This window comes from Gymnodraco acuticeps, unplaced genomic scaffold (assembly GCF_902827175.1).
Source record: "Gymnodraco acuticeps unplaced genomic scaffold, fGymAcu1.1, whole genome shotgun sequence".
Taxonomy (NCBI): domain Eukaryota; kingdom Metazoa; phylum Chordata; class Actinopteri; order Perciformes; family Bathydraconidae; genus Gymnodraco; species Gymnodraco acuticeps.
In genome coordinates, this window is record NW_022992041.1 from 895,558 (window position 1) to 920,653 (window position 25,096).

The 25,096-nt window shown below is 40.4% G+C and overlaps 1 protein-coding gene across 13 annotated transcripts in view; it reads left to right on the forward strand.

Moving 5' to 3' along the window:
* The window catches only part of adgrb3 (adhesion G protein-coupled receptor B3), a 115,319-nt gene that overhangs the window by 63,351 nt on the left and 26,872 nt on the right, over positions 1–25,096 (forward strand). For 8 of the 13 annotated variants that reach the window (XM_034201921.1, XM_034201919.1, XM_034201923.1 and 5 more), the window contains 7 exons: positions 662–865; positions 2,714–2,782; positions 6,929–7,037; positions 16,060–16,206; positions 17,197–17,272; positions 18,817–18,919; positions 19,381–19,424. In XM_034201921.1, the coding sequence (XP_034057812.1) occupies positions 662–865; positions 2,714–2,782; positions 6,929–7,037; positions 16,060–16,206; positions 17,197–17,272; positions 18,817–18,919; positions 19,381–19,424 (752 nt within the window). The remainder of the gene's footprint in view (positions 1–661; positions 866–2,713; positions 2,783–6,928; positions 7,038–16,059; positions 16,207–17,196; positions 17,273–18,816; positions 18,920–19,380; positions 19,425–25,096) is intronic. The other 5 variants (XM_034201916.1, XM_034201920.1, XM_034201922.1 and 2 more) reach the window with 3 other exon arrangements.

Below are 25,096 nucleotides of genomic sequence, written 5' to 3' on the forward strand. Positions count from 1 at the left end.
ATAACATCCTCCAAAATACTTTATTTATTGGATAATCAAGCAGCCTGATCGCATTGTAAGGGAAACTCAGTGGAAAGTGACCTTGTACTTCTCAATAGTATCACTTTTATTTACCAAAATAACCTGGTGTGAAATCTATCCCTTTCATCCATTTTTCATCACAATGGAAATCTGTTTTTTTTTATTATAGTCTGCCTCCATTTTAGAGAGCTTTATTTAATAACGTTTTTGATTTTGTGCGTTTGCCTTTAGTCTAATAACACTTCCACTAGAATGGGTAATTTAGTAACCCTCCATCACAGTTAAAAATAAAAGAATTCATAAGAGCTGAGATAGCAGATATAGCCCTGCACCTGTGAACGTGTATTTATGAACATAAACCCTGTGCAATGATGTGAAATGTCATTTCACAGTGCAATTTCTCCCTAAATGTGTGTCTTCTGCTCCAGTTAACTCTTTTATTCATATTGGCTCATTTCAAAACATCCGTGAGGCAGAATACATCCCAGCCTGGCTTAGATATAAGTGTCGCATTAAGGGCCTCAGAGAGTGCAGTCTTTCTTCCTGATGTTTGCACTCCATTTAATCCAAATGGGTAGTTTAGCGTCTATCTTGCCAAACCTTCAGAGGACACCGATACCCCAAGTTCTTTGTTCTCCTGTTTTTGGAGGTTCAGGGGCACCTTGCAAAGGGCCAGAGGATGCTGGCTGGGGATGGGATGTCCCAGGTCACGAAGAATCTGCTGGACCTCACCCAGAGGAAGAACTTCTACGCCGGGGACCTGCTGTCTTCTGTGGAGATCCTTCGTAATGTGACGGAGACCTTCAAGAGAGCAAGCTATGCGCCTTCTTCAGATGATGTGCAAGTAAGTGCGCAGTGGGCTTGTTTTAACACTAAGTGACATATACATATCCTTATCCATGGTTGCTCACACATCGTGCCAAAAAGACTGGACAAGAATAATGTTTTAGTGTATTCTATATATGGGGGAAAACAATTTTTCGTAACATGTCTCAAATAGCACAAAGGCTGACGAACACTCAGCGAGACTCTATTGTATCAAGAGATCTCCCTCCCCGCCCTAAGCTGATTCATCTCATCATGTTGGGGTTGACTGCAGTCTTGATCCTCTTTATGTCAATGAGATGATGGAGATTATAGCTAAAGCTCCACCTCCATCACCAATAACATAGTTTATGTCCTCAGAGCCGTGTCATTTTTAAAGACGCCCTTCTCAGGCCTCTGTGTGCTCTTTGTGCTGTCCTGCGTGCCTGTTTCAATGTCTTTGGCTCGTGCCGTTTGTTAGAGGGAGCTAAACGGGGAAGGAAATAAATGTTACTCGCTATTTGGTGGGAACAGCAGAGCAGGCTCTGAATATTGCACGTGTTTTAATGAAAAAGCCTTTTCTCCATTATTTTGTTGAGTTTCTAATCTGTTTTTGTTTCTGCATCGAGCTTGTGTTGTTGTTGTTGTTGTTGTTGTTGTTGTTGTTGTTGTTCTGCATAGAGATGTAAGTAATAGTGGCGGAAATTGGAAAGGCAAGATTCTTGCCCATTTGCCATTTTCTGATTTGCAGTTTAAAGAATTTCTGCTTAAATAATGTGAAAGTTGAGCTAGTGCTGTTTCCACTGATTATACATTTTTTTCAATAAATGATAGAGGATATTTTTTATAACACAGAATGTTGGATTGTAAAAAGCAATCAGTATCAGTGATTTTAGATGCACATCATCGTATTTGAGTGTCTTTTTAATGTGATAGGATTTAATTGGTTTGGTGCTTGTACTTCAAGTTAAGATGAAGGTAATTGAAAATGTTGAACTCTATGAATTATGGACATCCAAAGCGCAGTGATATTTGGACTCCAAAATGTCAGGGATCCTCTTTTTTTCTTTTTCTGCCGCTTTTTCTGCACATTTATCAACAGTTTCCACTGAGCTGTACGGTCTGCTAGTAATATTCCTCCAGAAATAAACCCAAATGTGCTTCCCATGGATGGGGCCATTTTCCCACCATAGAAAATCTATGAGATGTGGAAAGCATCCTTTCTCCAGTTATTATGAGAGCTCTATAGTGTGTGTGGGCAGACAGCAGAGCAGTCAGCCAGCCCACCCCCTCCGCGTGTCTCTGAGGTAATGCACTGTTAAAGTGGGCACATTACCACCAGAGGGAGCATAAGCATTCAAGTAGAAAACAAGATAGCCTGTGTCAAGAGAGAGAGCCACTCCCTCAGGCACAATGTAGACCAGACGAAATAACAAGGCTAAAGATCAGACAGGGGTCCTATCACTACTGCAGGCATGCACCCCCTGCAGCCCCTGCCGCAGAAGAAGACAATCCACACAGCTGCTCAAACATTCCCTTTCATCTTTCTTTATGACTGCAGCTTCTCTCCTCCAGCATAATGTGTTTGCTGCAAGCTGCAGGTGGTTTGATGTGTATTTGTGTCAAGACTGATCCACAAAGTCCATCTTTTTTTCCTGATGACACCATCATGGCGTCATTGTCAAATTTCCTTGGGCTATGCCCTGCAGTGACCGTTATGATTATAGAAATCCCTGCGATTGCGAAATGTCAGTTTATTATCCATGATACTCTTTGAGTGCGTATATGATTTGTTCATACTGTATGTCATGCTTTTATAAAGCATCTTGCAGCAGTGCCTTTAATACGTCTTCGTTTGACATATTTTTCCATTTCATCATCTCCACAGAACTTCTTTCAAATCATCAGCAACCTCTTGGAGGAGGAAAATAAGGAGAAGTGGGAAGACGCACACAAGGTAAGCACAACGCTGTATGCAGAGTAAATAATTCAGGTTTCTGCATGAATGTTTTGTGTCTAAAATACAATCGCTTCTCTGCAGTCGCTTCGTCTGAGTTAGCAGAGATAAAGTAAAGTCATGTTCGGTGTAGAGAGGATGTTACACTTACACATATCATTGTGAGAGGTCATTTTGCAGCTGTGACATCTGGCCTCATTTAGAAAGCTATTTCCTCAGAGCTCCACTTGGTGGCAGCAGCACTGCCACAGAGACTGGCCAACGTTCACACTGCAGGACTCACTCACTCCTGCGTACTCAATGTTTCACCCAGCTGGTATAGATCGCAGCAACCAGTGTGATTAAACCATCATTTTTGTAGAATTGTATTACTGATGTAATGATTACATTACAACTGTTTTAATGTTTAATTGCTTCTAAACTTATTGCCTTTTCTGTATTTCTCTGACATTGTGAGGAAGCTCATTCAAATGGAGACGCAGTTAAATAAAAACATAGTGTCATATCAAACAAAACATGTGGGAGCAATAAACTACAGTAACGTACTCTAGATACAACATTTGTACAGAACAGTGCACTTTCTTGCCACCGTGTTTATCCAAGGAGATCGGCTTCTAGCTACGGCTTCTGACTACGTCCTCTGTAGGCCACATCTTTCAACTTGAGAGGTGGCAAATGTTGTTTTCAAAAAACTGCCACTGGTGTCTCAGACAACCTGAAATCACACACATCCAGTCTCTGACAGAGATACCATCTGTGATGGACGGCGAGCCCGCAGAGGGCATCTGCTCCGTTGTCACCTTCACTGGTAAATTGACTTAAATTGGGTATATCACCAGCACTGACACATGGCTGAGGGGTGTCTCAAAATCACCCGGGTCTCTTTTTTGTCTGCGTTTCCCCACGCTTTACTTTTACTTGGATACAAGGGGAAGGCACACAGTTCAAAGTCAGTCTGATGTCTCTACAGGCAGTAATTACATGTGTACTCAATGCAGCTTTAGTTTTGCAGGACAAAAAGGTATGTTGTCTGAGAAGAGCTCACAAATGAGCAGCTTCATCAATGCGTCAGAGATGGAGACAGATCAGAGGAAATATAGGAATAGGAAAAGTTGTCTCTGTGATTGAACTCCCAGAAGAGATATGTGTTAATTATTTCTGTCGTTATTAATGTGCCTGTCCGAGGATTGCTGCTGCTTCAGATTCACCAAGAGGACGTTGGTTAAACGACGCTGTCTGATTTCAGCAGACAACGACGCTTGGACTTCACAGCTATCAATTTTTCTCACTTGCTGGCTTGTGGTACATTAATGAGTGTTCTGAGCTCACACTGCACAGCACCCACACACTGCGTGCTGTGGGCATTCAAAACACTCACATGAAACACCTCACTATGAGGTTTTACTCGGCTGCCAGAGTTGGCTCTGTGCAGAGATCACTATATATTCACCTCCTGTCACTGTTACCATGGCAAGGAAAGGAAGAGCTCTGTCTATAGATCCTCCACTGCAGCCATTTCCCTGTGCTGCCTTCACATCTCAGGGTTGCCATGGAGACCAGCAGAATGAACATGACTGCACTGTGCGTCAGACATGCCGGAAGGGGCGACGTGATGTGCTTTTCTCCCCCACCATGGCTCTCACTATGCTGTGTCAGAGGCTCTCAACTTCAGCATCACGGAGCCGCCCTGCCTGCTGGCTTAGCAGCAGCACATGTGGCGGCATTGTGAAACACACACACACACACCACACACACACACACACACAACACACACATACACACACACACACACACACACACACACACACACACACACACACACACACACACAAACACACAAGGTGTTTGTGCTCGTCCAGGGGGGAAATACCTGCCTCAGGTGTTTGTTCAAAATCAAAAGTGAGGTGTTAATTGCCAAGTGCCACTCACACACTGTTTCTAATTTCCTGACATCAACATTATGTGCTCACACATTTATTCAAGTCCTGCAAAAAAACAATGTGTGACACAGCTCTCTTACAGACATTTTGAATTGTTAAAACAGTATTGGTCTGGGCAGCTGCACATAATGTCGTAATTTATGCCACAGCTACACAGTACTAAAAATATATTCTCAATATCGGGGTCAAAGGAATGCAAAACTGCTCTCCACCCCATTGAAGCCTCTTATTAGATTTGACCCATCCAAACTAGATCGGCAGCCATGAACAGTGATCCAATCTTTTGAAGGTTAATTATCGGATTAGTGTGCCTTTGATTTATCGATTCGAGGAAAGAGCTGACGGGACTAGCAATGTTGCTGGTCGTGGACATGAAATCCTGCCTCTGCATTCCCCCACTGAGTGCTGCTGTCCGTGAAGCGTCACATGAACCCTGGCAATCACCCTTGAGCTGGCAGAGCCTTTCAGAAGAGGAGCCAACCGCAACTGTGTGTGCAAACATGGGGGTTATCGCTCTGATGCTGGTGTCACATGGTTCAATTAGGCTGCATTCAATCCAGGCATTGCAGTGAAAACACCTCTCAGGTATTGCTTTTAAACTGTGGTGAAAGGCCTGCAGCAAAAGGATAAAAAAAACGTTTTGAAAAGCAGGATAAACACAACCCAACACCACTCTCTGTTGGCCAATCACGTATCTGGCAAACCAGAGCTGTACACCGCCGCCATGAGGGAGTTCAAAGGCGGTAATTGTCATGCAGTCACTTGGTGCTAAATGGGCCATTTAAATGACATTCTAACATCGCAGCATAACCCTGCGCTAACTGCTGTAACGCCTGATTTAATGTGATCTATCTACCCACTGCTTTATTTGACCGTTTGATCTGTAAAGTATCAGAGGATAATGAAATCCCATAAAAAATTCCCAGAACTCAAGGTTACATATCTACATTGCTTATTTGGTATTTACAAAATGTCAAATCGTCACATTGGATAAAGTGAAAACAGACACTGTTTTTAGTTTTAACCTAAAAACTACTAAAACTATACTACTACTAATGATGACTAATCAACTATCGAAATACTTTGAGATTGTTCTAGATCAGTGGTTCCCAACCTGGGGGGCCAAAGATCGCAGGGGGGGGGCGCCAGGCTTCAGATGATTTGAGGCCAAATATCATATTTAGACTTTTTTTTTTTACAAATAATTGTAAAGCAATACATGATTGTCACTAAAAGCCTTGTCTCTACATTACAATAAAATATAAAAAATAATTGATGAATTAATTTGAATAACAATTCAAGTTAGTAGCTATTAAAGGCATAAAAAGACAGAAATGTATAATTCTTTCTTTAATAGAAATGTTTCTTCTGCCCGTAAATTGTCCAAACCAGGCTTTTCTGGATAAGCGCATTTTTAAAACATAGTCATTGTCCATGCCGGTTTCAGTTGGATTATTTGTCACAGTTGCTCCGATCAGATCGGTCTCCTCCATTTTGTAGATTATTTACGACTCCACATAAACACATCGGCAAAATCCGGCTTACTTTGAGCATGTGTTTTAAACAGTTTAATCCCTTTGTGAATTGTTTCCACTTCCGCGCCGTCCTTTAATTTCTTCATACAGCGGGAATCCAAATGAATTAATCCTGAGTCCAATAACCATCAAAGTCACTCCAATAGTGCTCCTTAATTACGCTTTCATCTTCCTTTAACAAAATACTTCACATTCATCTAGTTTGTGACAGCAGTTGTAGCAACTTTTAAACTTTGCGCCCACCCCCGCAACTTCCAACAGGAGTCATTTGGGGGGGCTCTTGGGAAAAAAGATTGGGAACCACTGTTCTAGATGGTTCAATTTCCATTATATGAAATTTGGATACATTTACGTGAAAATACTGTGAAATCAGTTTCAAACCACAATACATTTTAAGCATAATATAAGTATGCCTAACACTGTGACCCATGTGCTTATTGATCTCCTTTTCTTCTGTTTTTGTTGTTTATTCAGCAAAATGTCCTTTTTAATGTTTCTTACAGCGTCTGTATTTAACTATATTCCTGAAGTTTATTTACAATATGTGTGTGTAACCTGCTTTTTATTTGCAGTCTTTTTCCATTCTTCTGTCGTGCTACACACTCCCATCTTTCCACTGATAACAACCGTTGAAATTGAAAATGTCTACTTGTCTCTCATATCTTGTCCAGATCTATCCCGGAGCAGTGGAGCTCATGCAGGTCATCGAGGAATTCATCCACATCGTTGGATTGGGCATGAACGATTTCCACAATGCCTATTTGATGACTGGGAACTTGGGTAAGAATTGGCCCTCTTCTCCTCCTGGCCCTCAAGCACAGAGTTTGTTTTCTTATTTATTTCCATGATACAGACACAAGATCCCTGCCGACTCCTTGTGTCAATTTCTCCACCATCATTAATTTAGGATAAATGGTGCGTGGTAAGGGTGGGGGAGTACAATTACTGCTAATCAATAATGTTAATTAAAACTGAGCTTGTGGTCTTAATATGCGGAATTATTATGAAAACACTTAACATTCAATCCAATATCATGAGAGTGCAGTGAAAGAACCCCCACAAGGCAAACACTCTTCTTTAATGGAGTTATAAAGAAAATAATACACACAGCACTTCTTAAATATACAGTGTTGATGCTTTACTGTAATTTTAGATGTTATTATATGCTAAAGACAACTGTTTTTGTCTTTATTATTCACTCTATTGTCTTCTAAATCCATTTACTTTTCTTGTATTGTAAATTTTCCATACAGCCATAGTTTGTCCCCCAATAATCAAAGTATGTTTGTCTCATATTTGAATGGTTAGTAAGTATTTGTGGTGTTGTACTGTACTGCAATTATTTGAGGGAGATATCATTAGCAGAGCATAACCTTAAGTATGTTGTTCAGAAGTGCCGTAGCTTGAAAATAGATTGTTTGTCAGCTCCTTTTAAAGATAAGCATGTCATGCAAAGAAAAATATTGTTGGAGTATCTGATAAAGGGCTATACAAGTGGAAGTCAAATTACAGGTTTTTCTTTGCAGCTGTAATGAGCTTGAGAACATTTTTGCTGCGCCACTGATTGTGGACCAGATTATAACTCCCACTCTTTAAGAAAAAAAAAGTATTTTAGCAACATTTCCATTCCCTGATGTTCTGCTGGATTCTTTGTCTTCTGTCGTGCAGCCTTTTAGATGATCTGAAGTCTCCATGGCATTTTGTTTCTTACTGGTGTCTTACTGAAATGGAATAATAGAGCTGCAGTCTTGTTTTATTCATGCAAGTGAATGTGAGCATGTAAAACCTTGTGATTGCTCTGAAGGAGCAAGGTTTCTTCTTCATATTCTTTACAATAGCTAACATTTGACCCACTTCTAGCAAACACTTGCACTTGGTGGCACTTTATGGTATATAATCTCTACGGATGAATAGGTCGCCCAGTCAGAAAAGCATTTCAAACATGGCACAATGAATTCACTCATCAAAATGCCATTTTGAAGCATCATGAGAAGCAACTTAAGTAATCGGCACTTGGAAGTAAGGCTTGAATGCATACCGTAAAGCCTTAATGACTTCTTTCACAGAGGTGAGAATATTTCTGTTTCCTTCTCCTGTATTAGTATACTTCCTTCAATTTGGCTTAATGATAGTCGTCCTACTTCAATGGCAATGCCCACTCTTTCTGCCTGAGAAAGCATTAACACATGACCCCTGATGTATGCTAAATATGCAGCCCATTCTGTGAAACTGACTCTAAGGCCCCGGCCACACGAGGACGAAAACGGCTAAACGCATAGGATTAACGCAAACGCAATCGCAAAAAAGCTTCCGTCCGCACGCAATCTTCACCGGATAGTGGTTGCGTTCCGATAATCAGCTCCTAAATTCTAACCCTATCTCCTATTCCTTGACCTCTGAGTGAAACGTCACGGGGTTAAGGGATAGTGGATAGGAGAATTCAAAAGGATTTAGGAGAAGAGACTGTGGTACTTTAGAGAATTCGAATGCACTTTCACTATCCGACGTGTTTATGATGCGCCAGCGGACGTCATAAATGTGCGTCTGCTGCTGTGGGGGAACTATGGAAACTACAGTTTTCTATACAGCGGACTACAACATGGATGTATAATAAGACTCTGCATCGTGCTCTGATGCTGTTGCTTTATGCTTTATGAACGTGGACAACAGAGAAACATATTCTTCATGACCAAAGTTGGAATTGAAATAAAAAAGGAAAGTGAAACTTATGCTCATCACCCTCTCCCTCCGGTCCACATTAATACAAATGATCTCAATACGTATGATTGTATGAAAATATCTTAAAATCAATACATGTATTTATTATAAACGTTAGTCCTTAACATCTATATCACCATTCAAACATCTTTTAAAAGTTGAACAAACCCCAAACAGCTCAGTAAACACTGTGAAATGTTGACTTTATTTGATAATTTCAGTCAAAACTAACGTTCATATTTCTCTTTTTGATTATAATACTGATGAACGTTCAGAACAAAGCACTTTGGCAACTTACCACATACGTTTTAAAATGCTTAATAAGCCTCGTAACTTTCATGATATAATTTCTCGGTCATAATCGGTTGTTTCCGTGAACGGCCGACTGTTGAGTGACGGCAAATGCTGCGGCTGCAATGCATTGTGGGGCAGCATTTTCTCCTCTCCTTTCGTCAAGGGAGGTCCAGTGGTTCCTAAGCTAAAGGAGGTTATAAAGGAAGTTTGAAACCTCCTTTCCTTTCATTTAGAGAATTGGAACGGCACTTAACATGGCTGCCACTGACGTACTTCCGGGTCATTTCACTTGGTTAGGAAGGTTCCTAAGCTAAATGGACTATTGGAACGCAACCTAGGCCCTTTCTCATTTCTCTAACTCCCCTCCTCGACTCCTATCCTCGAGACTTAGTCCCGCCCACAGGAGATGCGAGCGGAGGAGCCGAGGAGAGAGGAGGGGAAGCAGCAGGCGGTTAGAGAAATGAGAATTGTCCGCTGCATCTACGCACACACCTACACACTGTACAACACACACACACCTACACACTGTACCACACGCACCGACAGCTCCTAAAGCATATAATAAGGCTACAGCCGTTGTGTATTTTATTATGTGAAGCACTAAATGGTTTTAGAAAAAAATATCGACTCTTTGTTTGTAGTTATATCTATTAAACTAAAGCAAATAAAGAGAGTAGGCCTGTTATACTGAGTGATATATATTATACACACTGCTCTGCTTTCTGCACGGACCTCACAGCTGTTCTCTCTGTAAACATCACGTGGCGATGAAAGCAGTTTCTAAAATAATATCCAGTGGATGCATGCAGAGCTGTCATTGGCTGAGATAAGTCCGGCCGTGCGTCACGACTCTTTGAAACATCTCTGTTCCCGGAAATGCATCCGCGAAGGAGCCGCGGAGGACCGTGGAGGACCCATCAGTGTATCCTCGGTTAGAGCTCCTCCAGAGAGCCTCCTTGATGCTCGGTGCTCGGTCCTCGACGTGCATTTAGATAAATGAGATGTTCTTCAACATGGCACGCTAAAATTCATTTCCGCGAGATTTCAACGTCTCATGTAGGCGGGCCTCCAGAGCAAGTCGGACAAAATGACTAACCATCATGCAACGCACTAGCAAGACGTTGATCGCAACTGCGCAGGTCTGCGCAGGTCTCGCTTGTCTCAAACAAGCCTATAGTGTCTGTCTCATGCAGCAGCTGATCCAGTAATGAGTAACCCGGCCGACAGTAAAAATAAACATATTTATAACTAGTTTAGGTAGTTTGAGAGGTGTCTCCGTCCTGTCAGATTAGACTTCACTCGCGTTTATGTCCATATCGAGAGAAAGATAAATAATCTGAATTCAGTGTGCAGTTTACTTTGACGCGGGGGTGAGCAGCAGAGGTGGGGAGAGGCGGGGCTATTGCCTCATCATTATCAGAAAAATGATCGTATAGGGCGCACACACGGAGCCGTTTGACCCCCCAGAGCGTTGCGTATGCCGTTCTATCCACCTTGGGACCCGTTATCGTTTCCGCAGTCGTTTAGTGCCATATTCGGTCGTCCTCGTGTTGCCGAACGGTCTATATGACACTAAACAGTAACGCAAACGACCGTTTTCGTCCTCGTGTGGCCGGGGCCTAAATAGACTTTCTTTTCTTTTTTTATCCAGATTTATGGAAATTCCTTGAACAGCCGTGTGAATCGCATGGCTCAACTTGGATATAAAATACTTGATCCTAACAATATTAGTCAGCCATATGACAGTTGAGCCCCCGCTCAAATCTGTGGCACTGCAGATTAAACCCGTGTCAGACACAATACCACAGAAAGTCTTTGGGTAAACATGAAGTGGTGATGCATCTCAGCATTGGTTTTCAGTCCTAAAGAAAGCTCTGACTAATATCAGGGCTATTGTTCTTATAGTACTATACAGGGTTTATCGCAATTTCTGTAAACATATTTTACAAGAGACTATTTTCTAATAATTTCACATTTAAGAAGGTTTTTAGTTTGATTTTAAATCAGATTTCTTTGTTTATAAATAACTTTTCAAGTTATGTTACTCTGTATATCACTGCATTTAAAGGGGCATTGATAGAAACATTTGATTGATGTCATTTTTTTAAAACAACTGACATAATGTTTTATTATAGATAACCTACAATAAATTAGGAGATTGCTCTACAATCGATGGTCATTTAAAAAAAAAAAAGACAAATGTGCTTTTATGTTGGCATAACCTGCAGCCACAGGAATATATTACAATTATATATTTAATTTTAATAGGATAAATAAGGTTTTAATGTTGAAACTTTCTGACTCAGGCAACATTTTCACTAACATTACCTAAGACCTACTCCATGGCATTTATTCATCAAAGATAAATAATAACTTTCTGAAAGAAAGCAGATTGTAGTTTGATGTTTTGCCTCTTCTAGTTCTCCTGGTGTGACTGAACTATTCCTGATTACTTCATGCACCTTTTAATAATTTGCTGCTGTGTTGCTCAGTTTTACTAATAAAACAGACAGTCCGTCTTTCCTTCAAATGTATTTAGTTGAAATACACAAAACGAATAATTATAACAGTTGTAATATCTGAGTAATGCGATGTGTGTACAATTGGACAAGGTTGTACATTATTGGTTTGGACAAGAGCGATAGGTGGGAAGTTAGCGATAACAATAAAAAAAACACATCATTTTTAAATAAAAAGCCTTGAAAAATATGTTTGAAAATGGCTAGGGGGCAGTTAGTGATGGCTTGTTAAAAAACACATTATGTCCCAATGAACTCTTGGAGAACAAGAGCAAAGAAATGGTAAGTGCAATATGATTATTATTTCTGAGATGCAGGACTGAGCCAGAAAGATTTCTGAAGCAGCTTTTTGAGAAATGATTGGTAGGATAAAGCAGAACCTTAGCTTCCTGCTGCTGGGAAAATATGAAGGTGCTCTAGCCCAAGAGCTCAGAATAATGTTTTACCTCTTAGTTGAAAATGTCAGGACAAAATAATTATATCTCTAATGCTTTGAATCCTGCCATGTGTGAGAAAAAAGAAATCTGACTTAAAGAGCCTGTGACAGCCTCCCAACAACTGTTGTGCAATGAAATATTGGGCTACTAGTCATCTCGAACCGTCAGTTTAAAAAAGAAGGTGCGATACCGTTCCGATAAATATCAATAATTTCGAACATCGCGGGGAAATTCCTTCGACTCATTTTGAAGTTTTGGGGGAAGCCGGAAGTGACGTCAATGCGGGAACGCTTCACTCTGCGGCGAGAGAGCCGAACACGGACAAAGTGTGTTGTCATGCGTAGAAATGGTGAATTACTGAGTTTAGGCACGTTAATAACGTTTTAATGAAGTTGACTACAGTATATTCATATTTGTCAGTGCTTTCATGTCAATTCGGTGAACATAAATGATCGTGGTGAAGATGATGATTAAATTAGGATTAAAAATCGGAGCTGCTGAATTTCCTCCCTAGGATGTGATATAAAAACAAATCGATTATTTTTGGAGTTGTAAACTCAAGTGGATGAAACTACATTTATTAGTGCTTTCATGTCAATTCGGCGAACATATGATACATTAAATGATCGTGAGGAGGATGATGATTTAAAAATCGTTTGTTTGAGCCGGTCTGCATTTCCTGATGAGAAAACAAACCGATGCTTTTTGTAGTTGTAGTACACCAACATGGATTAAATGTGTGATTTGTTTACCACAATGTTGGGGAAATTAATGGATAAAATGCACGGATTATTATTATTATTATTCCCACTCCGATCGGGACACTAGGTCCACCATTTCCCCGCAGCGAGGCTCCCCCCGTTGACAGTTTACGTGGGCTGGGTGCAGTGGCGGACTGGCCATCGGGACGAATCCCGATGGGCCGGTACCGAAGTGGGCCGGTCGGATAAGTCACATCCATCCCCCACTCCCCCGTTGACAATTTACTAGCGGTACCGAAGTGGGCCGGTCGAGAGTCCCGGGATGATTTTTAGTCCCATTCCACCACTGGCTACATGACCGTATGATCGCCCATATTGACGCACCTAATTCCTAAACTTCTAACAGATAAAACAAACCGATCCTTCAACTTCATATGAGCTCTCAGACACGTTCAAAATTAAACTGTCTGAGCTGTCTGAGCTTGCTGCTGTGTGCGCCATCGTGCGTTTACATTCAGATGCTGGGATCCTGAACGATGCAGCTGGAGCGCTGTGCCCGCAATGACGTCACACGTAATTTGGCGGGACTTGAAGAATCCCCGAGAAGATCCAGGAAATGGTCAACATTGAAGGGCAGATTAATGGTTATCAAAGTACAAATATCCAAAATCAGTTCAGTAACGGTTTTCAAGGGGACAATATTTACTCAAATTGATGGGTTTGGATGATGGGGGAAACTCGTGTCACAGGCTCTTTAAGTCAAAAGTGCATTTATATAAAGGTGCATTCAAAGGTCACCTATTATGAAAAATCCACTTTTTCATGTCTTTTATAAACATGTGTAAAGAGATTCTGAAAGTTTCAGGAAAAAAGATTCACTCTCTTTTTGTCCTGATCGATTTATATAAAAACCTGTCTGAAAATGAGCTGATCAGATTTTGGCCACTTTATGATGTCATAACGATTTTTTGGCTCGTGTAACCATTAGCCAATAACCAGCCAAGGTAACAGGTATATTTTTACACCGTATTTGGAAAACAAGTCAATAGACAAAATTCTATTTCAATTATACATAAATAAGAGATGGAACGCAGAGGATTCAGGATAATAGATTGATCCCTGGACACACAGAGGCTTTGATAGTCAGACACACTGCTCTCACTAGTGCTTCGTTGTCCACGTGGTTCTTTTGATTAAAGGAATGGAACGTTTTGTGGACCCATTGGTGGAAGCCAAGTGGAGAGCATCTGGCAGAGTAAGATATTGCGGTATCATTTCGTCAGTAATTTATGGCAGCCTCTTGACACCTAGATAAATACTGGCTGTCACCGCTGCATCGTCCTCTGTCCTCCTACTTTTAGTGAAATAACCTTGATTGCGGAAAGCTCTTCAATCCGGCAACTTGTGCTCTCTCCTCACAAGCAAACACTCGGAGGACAAAGAGAGGCCTGGTGAAAATGAAACCTCACGTTGGCGCTAAAACACATCATGCCCTTTTGACATTTGTGTTCTGGCTGTCTATTTTGAGGCTGTACTTCATGGAAGTGATTATTATGACACTAATAATGATTAATTGCAATTACACACAGACAAGTGACAGCTGCTAACGTTTATTAATTTATTTTCCATGAACGCATTCAGACGTAATGAGCGGTGCAATAATTCCCTCTTATGATAACGCGCCATACAGAATACTCTCGGTGTTCAGGAGCCTCACAATTCTGCATTATCACTTTATTTGTGCTGCCTATACCCATCAGGCAAGTGCAAAGCCCCATTTACCAGCAGGATTACCCAGGACTCTGAAAGACAGCCGCCATAGCCCCCTGTTGTGTTTCACAGTGTGCCCCGTGACTAAAACCACCAACACACACTCACACACACACACCCACGCTTCCCACTGCTGCCTCTAACATCTGGTGTTGTGAACAGGACCCGTTGCAAATGGCAGGTCTCGCGGTGCTCTGTGATTTTGTGCCCGCTGCTGGATCATCCCAAACACACAGACACACCTTCTGTCACAGATCTCACTCAACACGGAGTCTTGCCGGGAATTGTATTATTGGCACAGCACAAGCAACAATAGAGGTTTTGCATCAATGAGGATTAGCCTCAGATTCCCCAGCTGGGACTGGATGTGATACCAGGGAGAGAGAACAGTACAGCTTTATCCTCCTCTTGTAATGCTGAGGCCCTTCCCGTTGATCCTGGGTATTTTCCTTGTCGCTGCCTCAGTGCACGGACTGGCACCTCAGCAGGGAGCGAGACAAGGAAAGAGTGATTAAGGAGATTCAGTTGTGGCTTTGATTTTGCTCTTAGTGGTAAATGTGTAACTGAATGCATTAAAAGCCCAGCTGGAGATTATCTGACGTTTAATTGACCTGTACATTCACAATTCAGGTTGACAAATGAAAATAGGTTTTTATGTGTTGTGTCACTCTGTAAACATATACTGTAGGCCTGGGCCAAAAGAATATGCCATATATGCATTGCTCCATTGTTCAGTGGTGTTAGACAGAGCATTAGGGATCTGACTTAAATTGGGAGTGATAGCCGACTCTAATCCTGTTTTGAATATGGGTCGCAAAAGTGTTGCACAACCTCTGCAGGATGAAAGGACTACATACAGTATAATAGGTTTGATTCATGTTATTAAAGAAAGAAAACTCATTCAAATGGCAGCATTTCAAAACAATGAGCTGCAGCCACTTAGCTTAAAGACTTGAAAAAGGAGATATAAAGCTAGCCCGGCTCTGTTAGAAGTCTCTGGTGCCAGTAAAGAAAGATACAAAATAAAATATAAGAACTAATAAATAGTAAGACAATATGATTTTACACAAAGTATATGCAGGAAACATAAATACTCTTCACTTAATAATACAAAACACATATTGCACACATGCATTTTTGTGTTTATGTGTGTTCTATCCTTTAATTCTTAGTTCATAGTGACCTGCTGTGTGTACGAGACAGCAAAAACATCTGCCATGTGAAAACAATTTTATTACAGGGCGACATTTTATTAACTGGAACCAGCATGATTCTCCATGACTCAATCTATAAACTCATAAATACTCTAAAGTATATCGATCATCAGTATTTCTTCTTTGGTGTGTTTGTTTGGATTCTGCAGTGGCCAGCATCCAGAGGCTCCCCGCAGTGTCTGTGATGACTGACATCAACTTCCCCATGAAGGGTCGTAAAGGCATGGTCGACTGGGCCAGGAACTCGGAAGATAAAGTGGTCATCCCCAAGGGCCTCTTTGTTTCCCAGTCAGCAGGTATGTAAGCGTTTATATATCAGAACCACTCTACTTCTGGTCCAAAATGTCTTCATCTAGCAGCTGTAATGTGTACACATGCTTCTTGTACTCTACAACATTTATATGATATAATGTTTAAAGTTGAATTCCAATTTCCAGAAACATTTCCAGAATCTGCAGAGGGCACTGTGGTAGATTTGTGTGATTAATGCATCGTGAATAGACAGTGATAGATTCTCTAGCCACAGCTGAGCAATGAGAAATAAATATATGGACATCTCAGCAAAAGCTGAATGATTTTAGTGAAATTGCGCTGTCTGACTTACAACATGACTTGCATACAGACACATCAGTCCTGTGGGGAAGGTATTTTCTAATGTTTAATGCTACACCACCCCTTGTTTTGGGTGAAATAATGCTACAAGCCTTCAAACACAGCCTGCTTGCCTGTGCTTGTTCAGTCAGCTTGTTTCCCATCGACTCAGCATTTTCAGCATCCTTTCAAACTCTGCCAGTCGCAACTGTATATCGTAATCCAGAGCCAGATCATTTGGTTAATTGGTGTAATCAGTTTTATCCGGAATATATCAAAGATAACAAAACAAAGGATTGATTAGGAGTCTGTGCCATGTGCCTAACCCCAGCCACTGTAATTTGGACCGTGTAAAAAGCTGATTCTATAGCAAGTATTTTAACAAAGGCTGCTGGAAAAAAGTTACACTTTACAGTAATTATAATTGGCAAAAACTACACTGGCATTAAGAACTTGCATGCTTACTTTCTGTAAGCCAAGAATTGTTACTCCCAATTAAAACTGTTCTCTAAATCATGAATATTCAACATGTTATTGGAAGGAAAACCCTACAGTAGGCCTGAGCATTTTGAATATACACTTTTATTCTATTAAAGCAACAGTGTCAACATGAGGTTGGATGACATTAAAAAGAAGGGCTATCGGTATAAAACCTGAAAATAATGTTAATTAATTGTCCCTCTTTTCGTTTACAGATATGGAGGGATCGCCCGTCTTCATTTTGGGAACAGTTCTCTACAAGACTCTCGGACTCATGCTACCTTCACCAAAGTAAGGGCCGCATATCTCCCTGTCTGCATTTTCTGGTCTGGTGGCTAGAGGAGATATGAGGCAGATTTAGCCCCTCCAGAGGCTGCAGGGGTGTCCATTTTTATTCAAAGTAGTAGATCAAAGCTTAACAACAGACTGCACCTGTCTCCATTGTCCCTGATATGTTCCATTTTAAAGACTTGAAATTCAGATGAACTGCGGATAGAGAAAATGTAAAACTTTCCTTTACTGCGTTTGGTTTGTATGGTCCTTTAAGAATATATTTCCTTCTAAATTGAGTCCTTAGGGAATAAGCTCGGGATATGGCATGTATACAACTTTTTCAAATGAAAGATTAGTGTGCTTTTAATGAAACATAGTCACTGTAGCATGGAGAATGTAGTTAATTAAGGAGGACATTAGTGCCTGGAAAAGCAGCGGGACGTTGCAAACAAACACCTGGTGTCACACCCCGATCAACAAGTCCCAAGGACAGAAGGGTCATTCCAGGCCAGGCCAGCTGTCACAGGTGGAGACCCCCCCCCCCCCCCACCCCCCACGGGCACATGTGGAGACAAGCCCATAATGGGACCCTGAAGCCCGGGAGGACGAGCAGATATCAAGTGGCAACTGATTTTGTTCCTTTGCCAAATGTCAAGCTTGAGAAGTTTCAAAGAGGAAAATAACTTTTCCGCTGCCAAATGTCAGAGGTATTTTTAGTGCATTAAAAGCAGAGAGCTAAAGAACTTCTTGTGTGAACAGTCAGATAAAGATATTCTCAGCTCGGGCAGCGGGCTGCTCGGACTTAACTCTACTTTCCTTTAGATGAGTTGACATTGCTCATACTAGTGAGATGCTCTCATGGATATCGGATTCTAATATTAAGAATATGTTGTCAACTGTACAGCTAGAGATGTGTTTTTTTTATAAAAGCATAGATACGAAGAGAAACATATTGTTCAGTTCAGACGGGCCTTTGATTTCTACTCTCTGTTTCCTGCTTGGATGTTTTCAAAAAGCATTACTGGCAAACATCCTGAACAGCTGCTTGAAGTTTAATGGGCAGCTTTTTAAAATCCTGCCTTCCCTGATATTTGAGTTCAAATTCAATACAAACTGCCCTAGAGAAAATACCTTCGACTAATATGTAATTAGTTTAAAAATGTATTCGAACTACTGGCACTCTACTTTTGATTCGAGGGCAATTTTAGATTCTTCTTGCATGAAACCTTTTTAGAGACCTTAAATCCGGTTTGATACTAGTGTTCCTTATAGATCCCACATAAGTCTCACTGACTCTACACTTAAACCTTACCTGATAATGCTTCTGCACAGAGCACGGAAACAGGTGTTAAAGGTCAAATCAAGGGTTTGAGTCTTTGAACACTGGGAATGTTACTCATATTGCATACCAATAAGCTCTGTGTACCATTTGGAAATCAAGAGGATGGCCTATGCTTTACTGCGTTTGCATTTGACCCTAAATGACATGCAAACATTCTGTGTGTTAGGAACTTCAAAGATGTGTCTTTTTTCTTATTTTCTGTGATTTTTGTTTGACTCAGGAACCACACTGTTGTGAACTCCAAGGTCATCGCTGTGACTGTGAGGCCTGAGCCAAAAACAACTGAATCCCAACTGGAGATCGAACTGGCTCACCTGGCAAATGTAAGCACCGCCGTTTTTGTTCACATTAAACACATGTTGTATGAACCCATGAGTGTTGCTCTCTGTGTTAGTTTTGGTATAAAAGAAAGTCTTTGTGTCTGTTGACTGAATATTGTAGAGCACACATAACTCCCATCATCCGACACAATGGTGGTTAATTGACTCGATAATTAATTTGCAAGCAGCCGGTGTCAGGAGAGCGTACCGCAGTCAGATAATTACATGGACAATCCCTTTTATGATTCAAGCCTCTTTATTCATCTTGGAGATAAAGTGCCAGGAAGTCTGAACGTGTCAGCAAGTGTGTGTGTGTCCGGAATATGTGCTGTATGAAACACAAAGATCTACAATGAAGGACAAATATGCCGTAGATGTATGATGATTATGATGGTGATGATAATGATGATCAACTATCATCATAATTTACCTGATAAACATTTTATCCTTTTCTTGCCTCCCAGGGAACAATGAACCCTTACTGTGCACTGTGGGACAGCAACATCATGTAAGTGGGCATTCGCTTTCACTTTTCAAACTCTTTCCATGTATCGCTGTTGTTGTTGTATTGCTCTTCTATTACGCCCCTGAGATTGAGGCTGTGTGCATTCTTTCTTCATCTTCAAAAGTCTGGAACAAATATCTCTAGTGCACTTCTTGCAGCTTCTTCTTACTCTGATAAGCTGGGTTAGCACAGAAAGAAAAGCTTGAGAAGATACACCTGCAAGGCAACCATTTACATTAAACCCTTACTAGGGATGAGTCAAAAATAATAGGAATGCCAAAATTCCAGCTGTAAATGAAACAGTTGTGAAGCATAATGTGATATGTATGCTTTTCTGAGATTCCCATGTTTATTTTGACTAACATTAATCCAGTTTGTGAAGTTTTATTTTTACCTTCAAACTCTGAGTCAGTGTTTGTAAGTTTTGCAGTGCTCCTGCGTCCAGCATATGCCGTCATGATTTAATCTTATCAGAGCACTATATGAGTCACTAGTCCTGAGTTTTAGAGACTTTTGTTGTGCACGGAAGTCTCTAAAAGTATACTTTAGAGTTAAAAACAATTTAGCTTAATCTTTGGTTCTCAACAGTCATCTAAAAAATTATTGTTCCATCAGGAAACTTGCAGAGATACAAATAGGCTGGGTGGTCACTGCCTGAAGTGGTGGAGCCATAAATACTGCAGCATTATGTAACATAGCAGGGGGGAAACTCCCCAAAATCATGAGGGCATATACAAAACACAGTTGCATTGGCAAAAATAAGTACCACACCACAACAGCACAAAGTCAAATGCTAACGGAGACAAAGAAAAGACGTGACACAATCACAGCAGAAGTTAAACATAAGCCATTATGGAAAGGTTTTGAATTGGGTTGCAATATACTAATAATGTGTTTTTATTCATCTGTCCACAACCACACATTCACACACCCAATTCATGCTTTTCTGAAGCTTTTGGTCATTGCTGAAAAGTGAGTAGCCTTCTAAGTTGGACTTGTTTTGTCTGAGGTTGCTGTCCTGATGCTTTCAAATGGATTTGATGTCACCTTGTTTGCGGTGGAATGATTTTCTCGCCTGCCCCGTTAACATTTGACACAGCAATGTTCTTGTCACAGTGTCACTTGATAAAACTAGTTGTTGGAGCATTTCCTCTCGCGAAGACTCAACCTCCTTTGCTACTTTGCAGTGAGGTCTGTTCACTTATTTAGCTGAGAGGCAACTATTTACTAATTACACTAAAACAGGAACAGAAGCTAATAGCTGCTGAATTATTTACAGCTCTAAGCTTTCAGAATTTCATTATGGAAAACCCTGTTTTGAAAGTTTTTTGGCCGGCTATTTTTTATATATTGCATTCTGTTATTGTCTCTGGATGTTTTAATTGTTACAGGAAGAGACTTATTATCCTGTGCACAAGGGACACTGGACAAATGCATTTCCCATAATGTTATGTGGAAAAAAACATTTGGTGTCAGAGAACATTGTTGAATATGGGGAATGTTTGCCGTATACGATTTGTTTTTCTGCGCTAACACACTAGTTTCTCTCCTACTTTTGCATTTCTGATAATAATATCATTCTGACAGTAACTGCGCAAGGCACGTTTGCTTTCCCTAATAGTCAATATCTGTTTTTGAATGCAACTAGGGGACCAGTTTTATTACTGTAGAAGGCACTTAACGCCACATCCACTGACTAAAAGTGTTGCTGAATAAACAAGAATCTTTATAATTTTATGAATGTTAATGCGTTAACTGCATTACTAAAAAACAGCCCTACACGTTAATTATTTAGTGTGTTTTGGTGTGTAACTAAATCATTTCGGATGAGCAGTTACTGGAAATACTTTGGACCTCAGTTTTGCTGTGGTTATGGGAAACAGCAGTTGTGGCTGAAGCAGCTCAGTCAACAGCTTGTAGGAGGATGTTATTCTTACTTTCCAATAGCATGTGAATTGTGCTGTCCTCTATCGTGCTGCATTTTAGGGCAACCGGTCTATTTTTGAACAGCAAAGTTACAACTGGGACAACTCTGCTTCATTCTCTTTTACTCTTGACTTTCACGAAGCAAGTGTTTTAATCGCATGCGTTTATGCAATAAGTCGTGGTATGATTATCATGTTCACTTCAAACAGTCGACTCGTTCTATTACACAATAGCTGCCACTCTCAGGACTCTCATCGAAGGGGTAATAAGCCATCTGTCAGCCATGTTGGACCAAACCAACAGAGAGTGCTCACTGTAACAATTAGTAGAATGAAGATATGTTGTTCACAAGAGGAGAACTGTGTCCTCTGACTCGTGAGGTCCAGATTCAGATCATGTGAATATTTAAGACTGGAGGCAGCCACAGTGAATCTGCGAGGCTGAGAGAAGCTGCCACACCTGAGCCTCTGCTGCTTTACTTTCACAACAGGGGTGGAAGCCCGAGGGGTAAACAAGACTTGTGATTTGTCTGTTTATGTGCTGGGAATATGAGAGGGACACGCTGTTCAACTCTACAAAGCTGCAGCTGATATAGCGGTAGAATCTATACATTTGTCTTTTTCTTTCTGTGCTTTTCCCGCATGTTGCTATGCAGAGGGGACCACATCAGTGCTGTTAAATCTTAATAAAGGCAAAACTAGATAATTGGCATCTTCTGTTTTTAGCATACGGGAGCAATAGGAGAGAAGGCAATAGTTCTTCATGTTTTTCATACCCAGAAATACTGATGTGAGGACCAGGTTTAATGAAAATAATTTGACATATTAAAGTCCATTTATTTAAGGGGAAGAAAGCCAACCCGAAAATGTCATAAAATTGTAAATGGGCATTACATTTGGCAATTCTTTATAACCAGTACTGAGTAATTTTATAAAGTATGATAATAAAAAAATGTAATTACTTTAGTTAAGAACAGGATGCTCCTTATACCTGATACCGGTTGGAAATACATCCACTACAGAACTGTAATTAGATACCATTTTGAAAAGGTTCTCTTTTCAAATAAATTACAACCTTTGAGTGCTACTTGTATGATGCATCAGTGGCATTACTCTCAAAAACATTTGAATGCAGGATTCTTGTGATAGAGTATTTTCAAACTGCAGTATAGGATCCGAGTGGGCGTTTCACACCATTTACAATATTAAGAATAAGATCATTAATGTGAAAACTGATATTATCTGCTTCTTTTCAAATACTGAAACACAAGTCTTGACAGAATAATTAGTTGTCAAGAAATCCTCATTTAATTATTTGCAATTAAAGTAAGATATCAATCGGGATATTCATGATTTGACTCTTTTTTTTAACCCAGAGCACTGTTGCATCTGGCATTGGCATACAATCAAAAAAGAACATGAATGCAATAAAGAATTAAACAAAGATAGGAATAAACATACCTCTGTGCAGCTCTCAGTGTGAAAAATAACACATTGGAGAATCCAGAGAGTCAATATGATCAAGCGAGCCGATATGATCAAGTCTCCACAGCGCCGGGTGTAAACAGGTCAGATGCATACACTTTTATTACTCTTTGAAATGTCAATATTTTCAGCTATCAAACAAGCCTGAAATTGCCAATATCCCACTACTGCGCCAAGGGAAAAATGTGAAATCCAACACAGTGATTTTAGATCAGCCGACTTCCCTGTAGTGTTCAAATATAAATATTTGGGGGTGATAGATCCAACTATCTACCCAAGATACATCATATTTTACATTTATGTGCAACATCTTGGAGATGAAGTATCACTGTGAATGCAGCATGAGTTTGAATCAGATCACTTTCTAGCCGATTTTAAAGCTCATAACTCATTCTTATTCAAATGAAAAACATAATTAATCTCATTTTGAGCATTGTAATCACTTGCTCCTCAGTTGCTCCAAACCGCCACTAAACTTGCAGGAAAATTAAATTACAGAATTACATAACGAGCTAGTTTGAGCCTTTTGGCGTTATCCTGCAATTAGATGCTTTTATAATCCTCTGAATCCTTGTAAAGCGCAAGGAGTGCACGGAGAGCCGAACGAGAGTCTTTCTGACTTTTTAAATCGCGGATGTTTTTGCTTCCCCCTCTCAGATTATCCACCAAAGTCTTATCGAGGACACCCTTCATTATTAACGGCTTTTAAATCCTGAAATAACTTTCCAAATCAGACTTAACAGCATCTTGACCCCTCTTTAAAACACACAGCCTTTTTACTGACTGCCATATTTATTACACCTATTTCTTATGATCTGATTCACCTCGTTTCTTGCTTCCTCGCTAACCTCTCTAAAGGTAATACATTATATCACGAAGCAGTTGTCACGATACAGTATAACCAAACAGATTGTAATATTTATGGCCAAACGTGTATAATACATTTTCCATACCTGCAGTGGGCTGAGGCTCGGACCACAAGATTAGGGGTTTACTTGTTTTTTATTTCTCTTCTTAAGTCTACAGGAGTCAATTTAGATGATTTACTCTGCAGAACACGCAAGGTCACACACTAAATAATAGCGGCCTAAAGGTTTTTTTTTTTAATAAAATGTGTCACGATCTTAGTTTTATGTCACGGTTTTAGTTTGGTCTGTCTTGTCATGGTTTTATTTTGCAATTCTGTTCTCCCTGTGTCTTGTCTTCCTCCCTGTCGTTAGTTTCCCTGGTGTGTCTGATTGTCTGATTGTGTTCACCTGTTGCCCTTATGTTTCTCCTCCCCTGCCCGGCTGTTTCTCGTCTCGTGATTACCCCTCCCTGTATTTAGTCTTGTCTCTTCCTGTGTTCGGTGTTGGTTCATTATTTGTCATTCATGTCTCCCTTCATGTTGGTCACAGTCACCTTTGGTTTGGATGCTACCTCGTACCTGTTCATGGATTCTTGTTTTGTTCAGCTTTTGTAAATAAAGCTCGCCTTTTGTTTCCTTTTGAAACCTGCTTCCTCCTCAATCTGCATTTGGGTCCTATTTTTCCCCAACCCTGACAAAAATGGCTCAAGACAAGACACAAGACCAGGCATATCGGTGGATTTAATTCCAACTAAAAGATACATCTTAAATGAATAATCCATTGAGATCGGAACTATTGGTGGAAAGAAGAAAAAATGGTTTATTCAAAAGGTAAAAACAGCTGCGACACAAAATATAGTTATTTAAACTGACAGGGAGTCAAATACTATAATTTAACCTTCTTTAATGAATGATCTCTAGAAAGAGCTATGGAGTTCATAACATGAATTTTCCCTAGAATGCTCTACTTTCCGCAGAACCGAAGCATATTAATCATTTATGCATTAAGGTGTGAGGAGCAGCTGTTGCAGCTTCAGGTTCTAACAAACATCTGGATATCCTGGATTTGAGCCAAACAGGCTGCAGTGAGGCAAGGCTTAAGAACCAAGAGAAACATTTAGTAGGTTCTCCATCACCTTGGTTCTTAAAAATGTAGATCATCTAAATGTCAGAAGATGCACGAGTTGGACACACTTATATTTCCAGCTTTGCTTTGCTGTTGCTTAGTAACAAACAAACAAAATCAGGCTTCTCACAGACTGTTGGACCGAAATGAGAATCTGCTGTCATCAGGTTCGGTGTACTTAAGTTAAGAGCCACTTAAGAAATCCAACAAGTTGTTTAAACAGTAAGTGCACCTGCAGCTGATGATATATATTTAGGGCTTTACTCAAGCTTCACTTTTCAGTTAAAGTTGT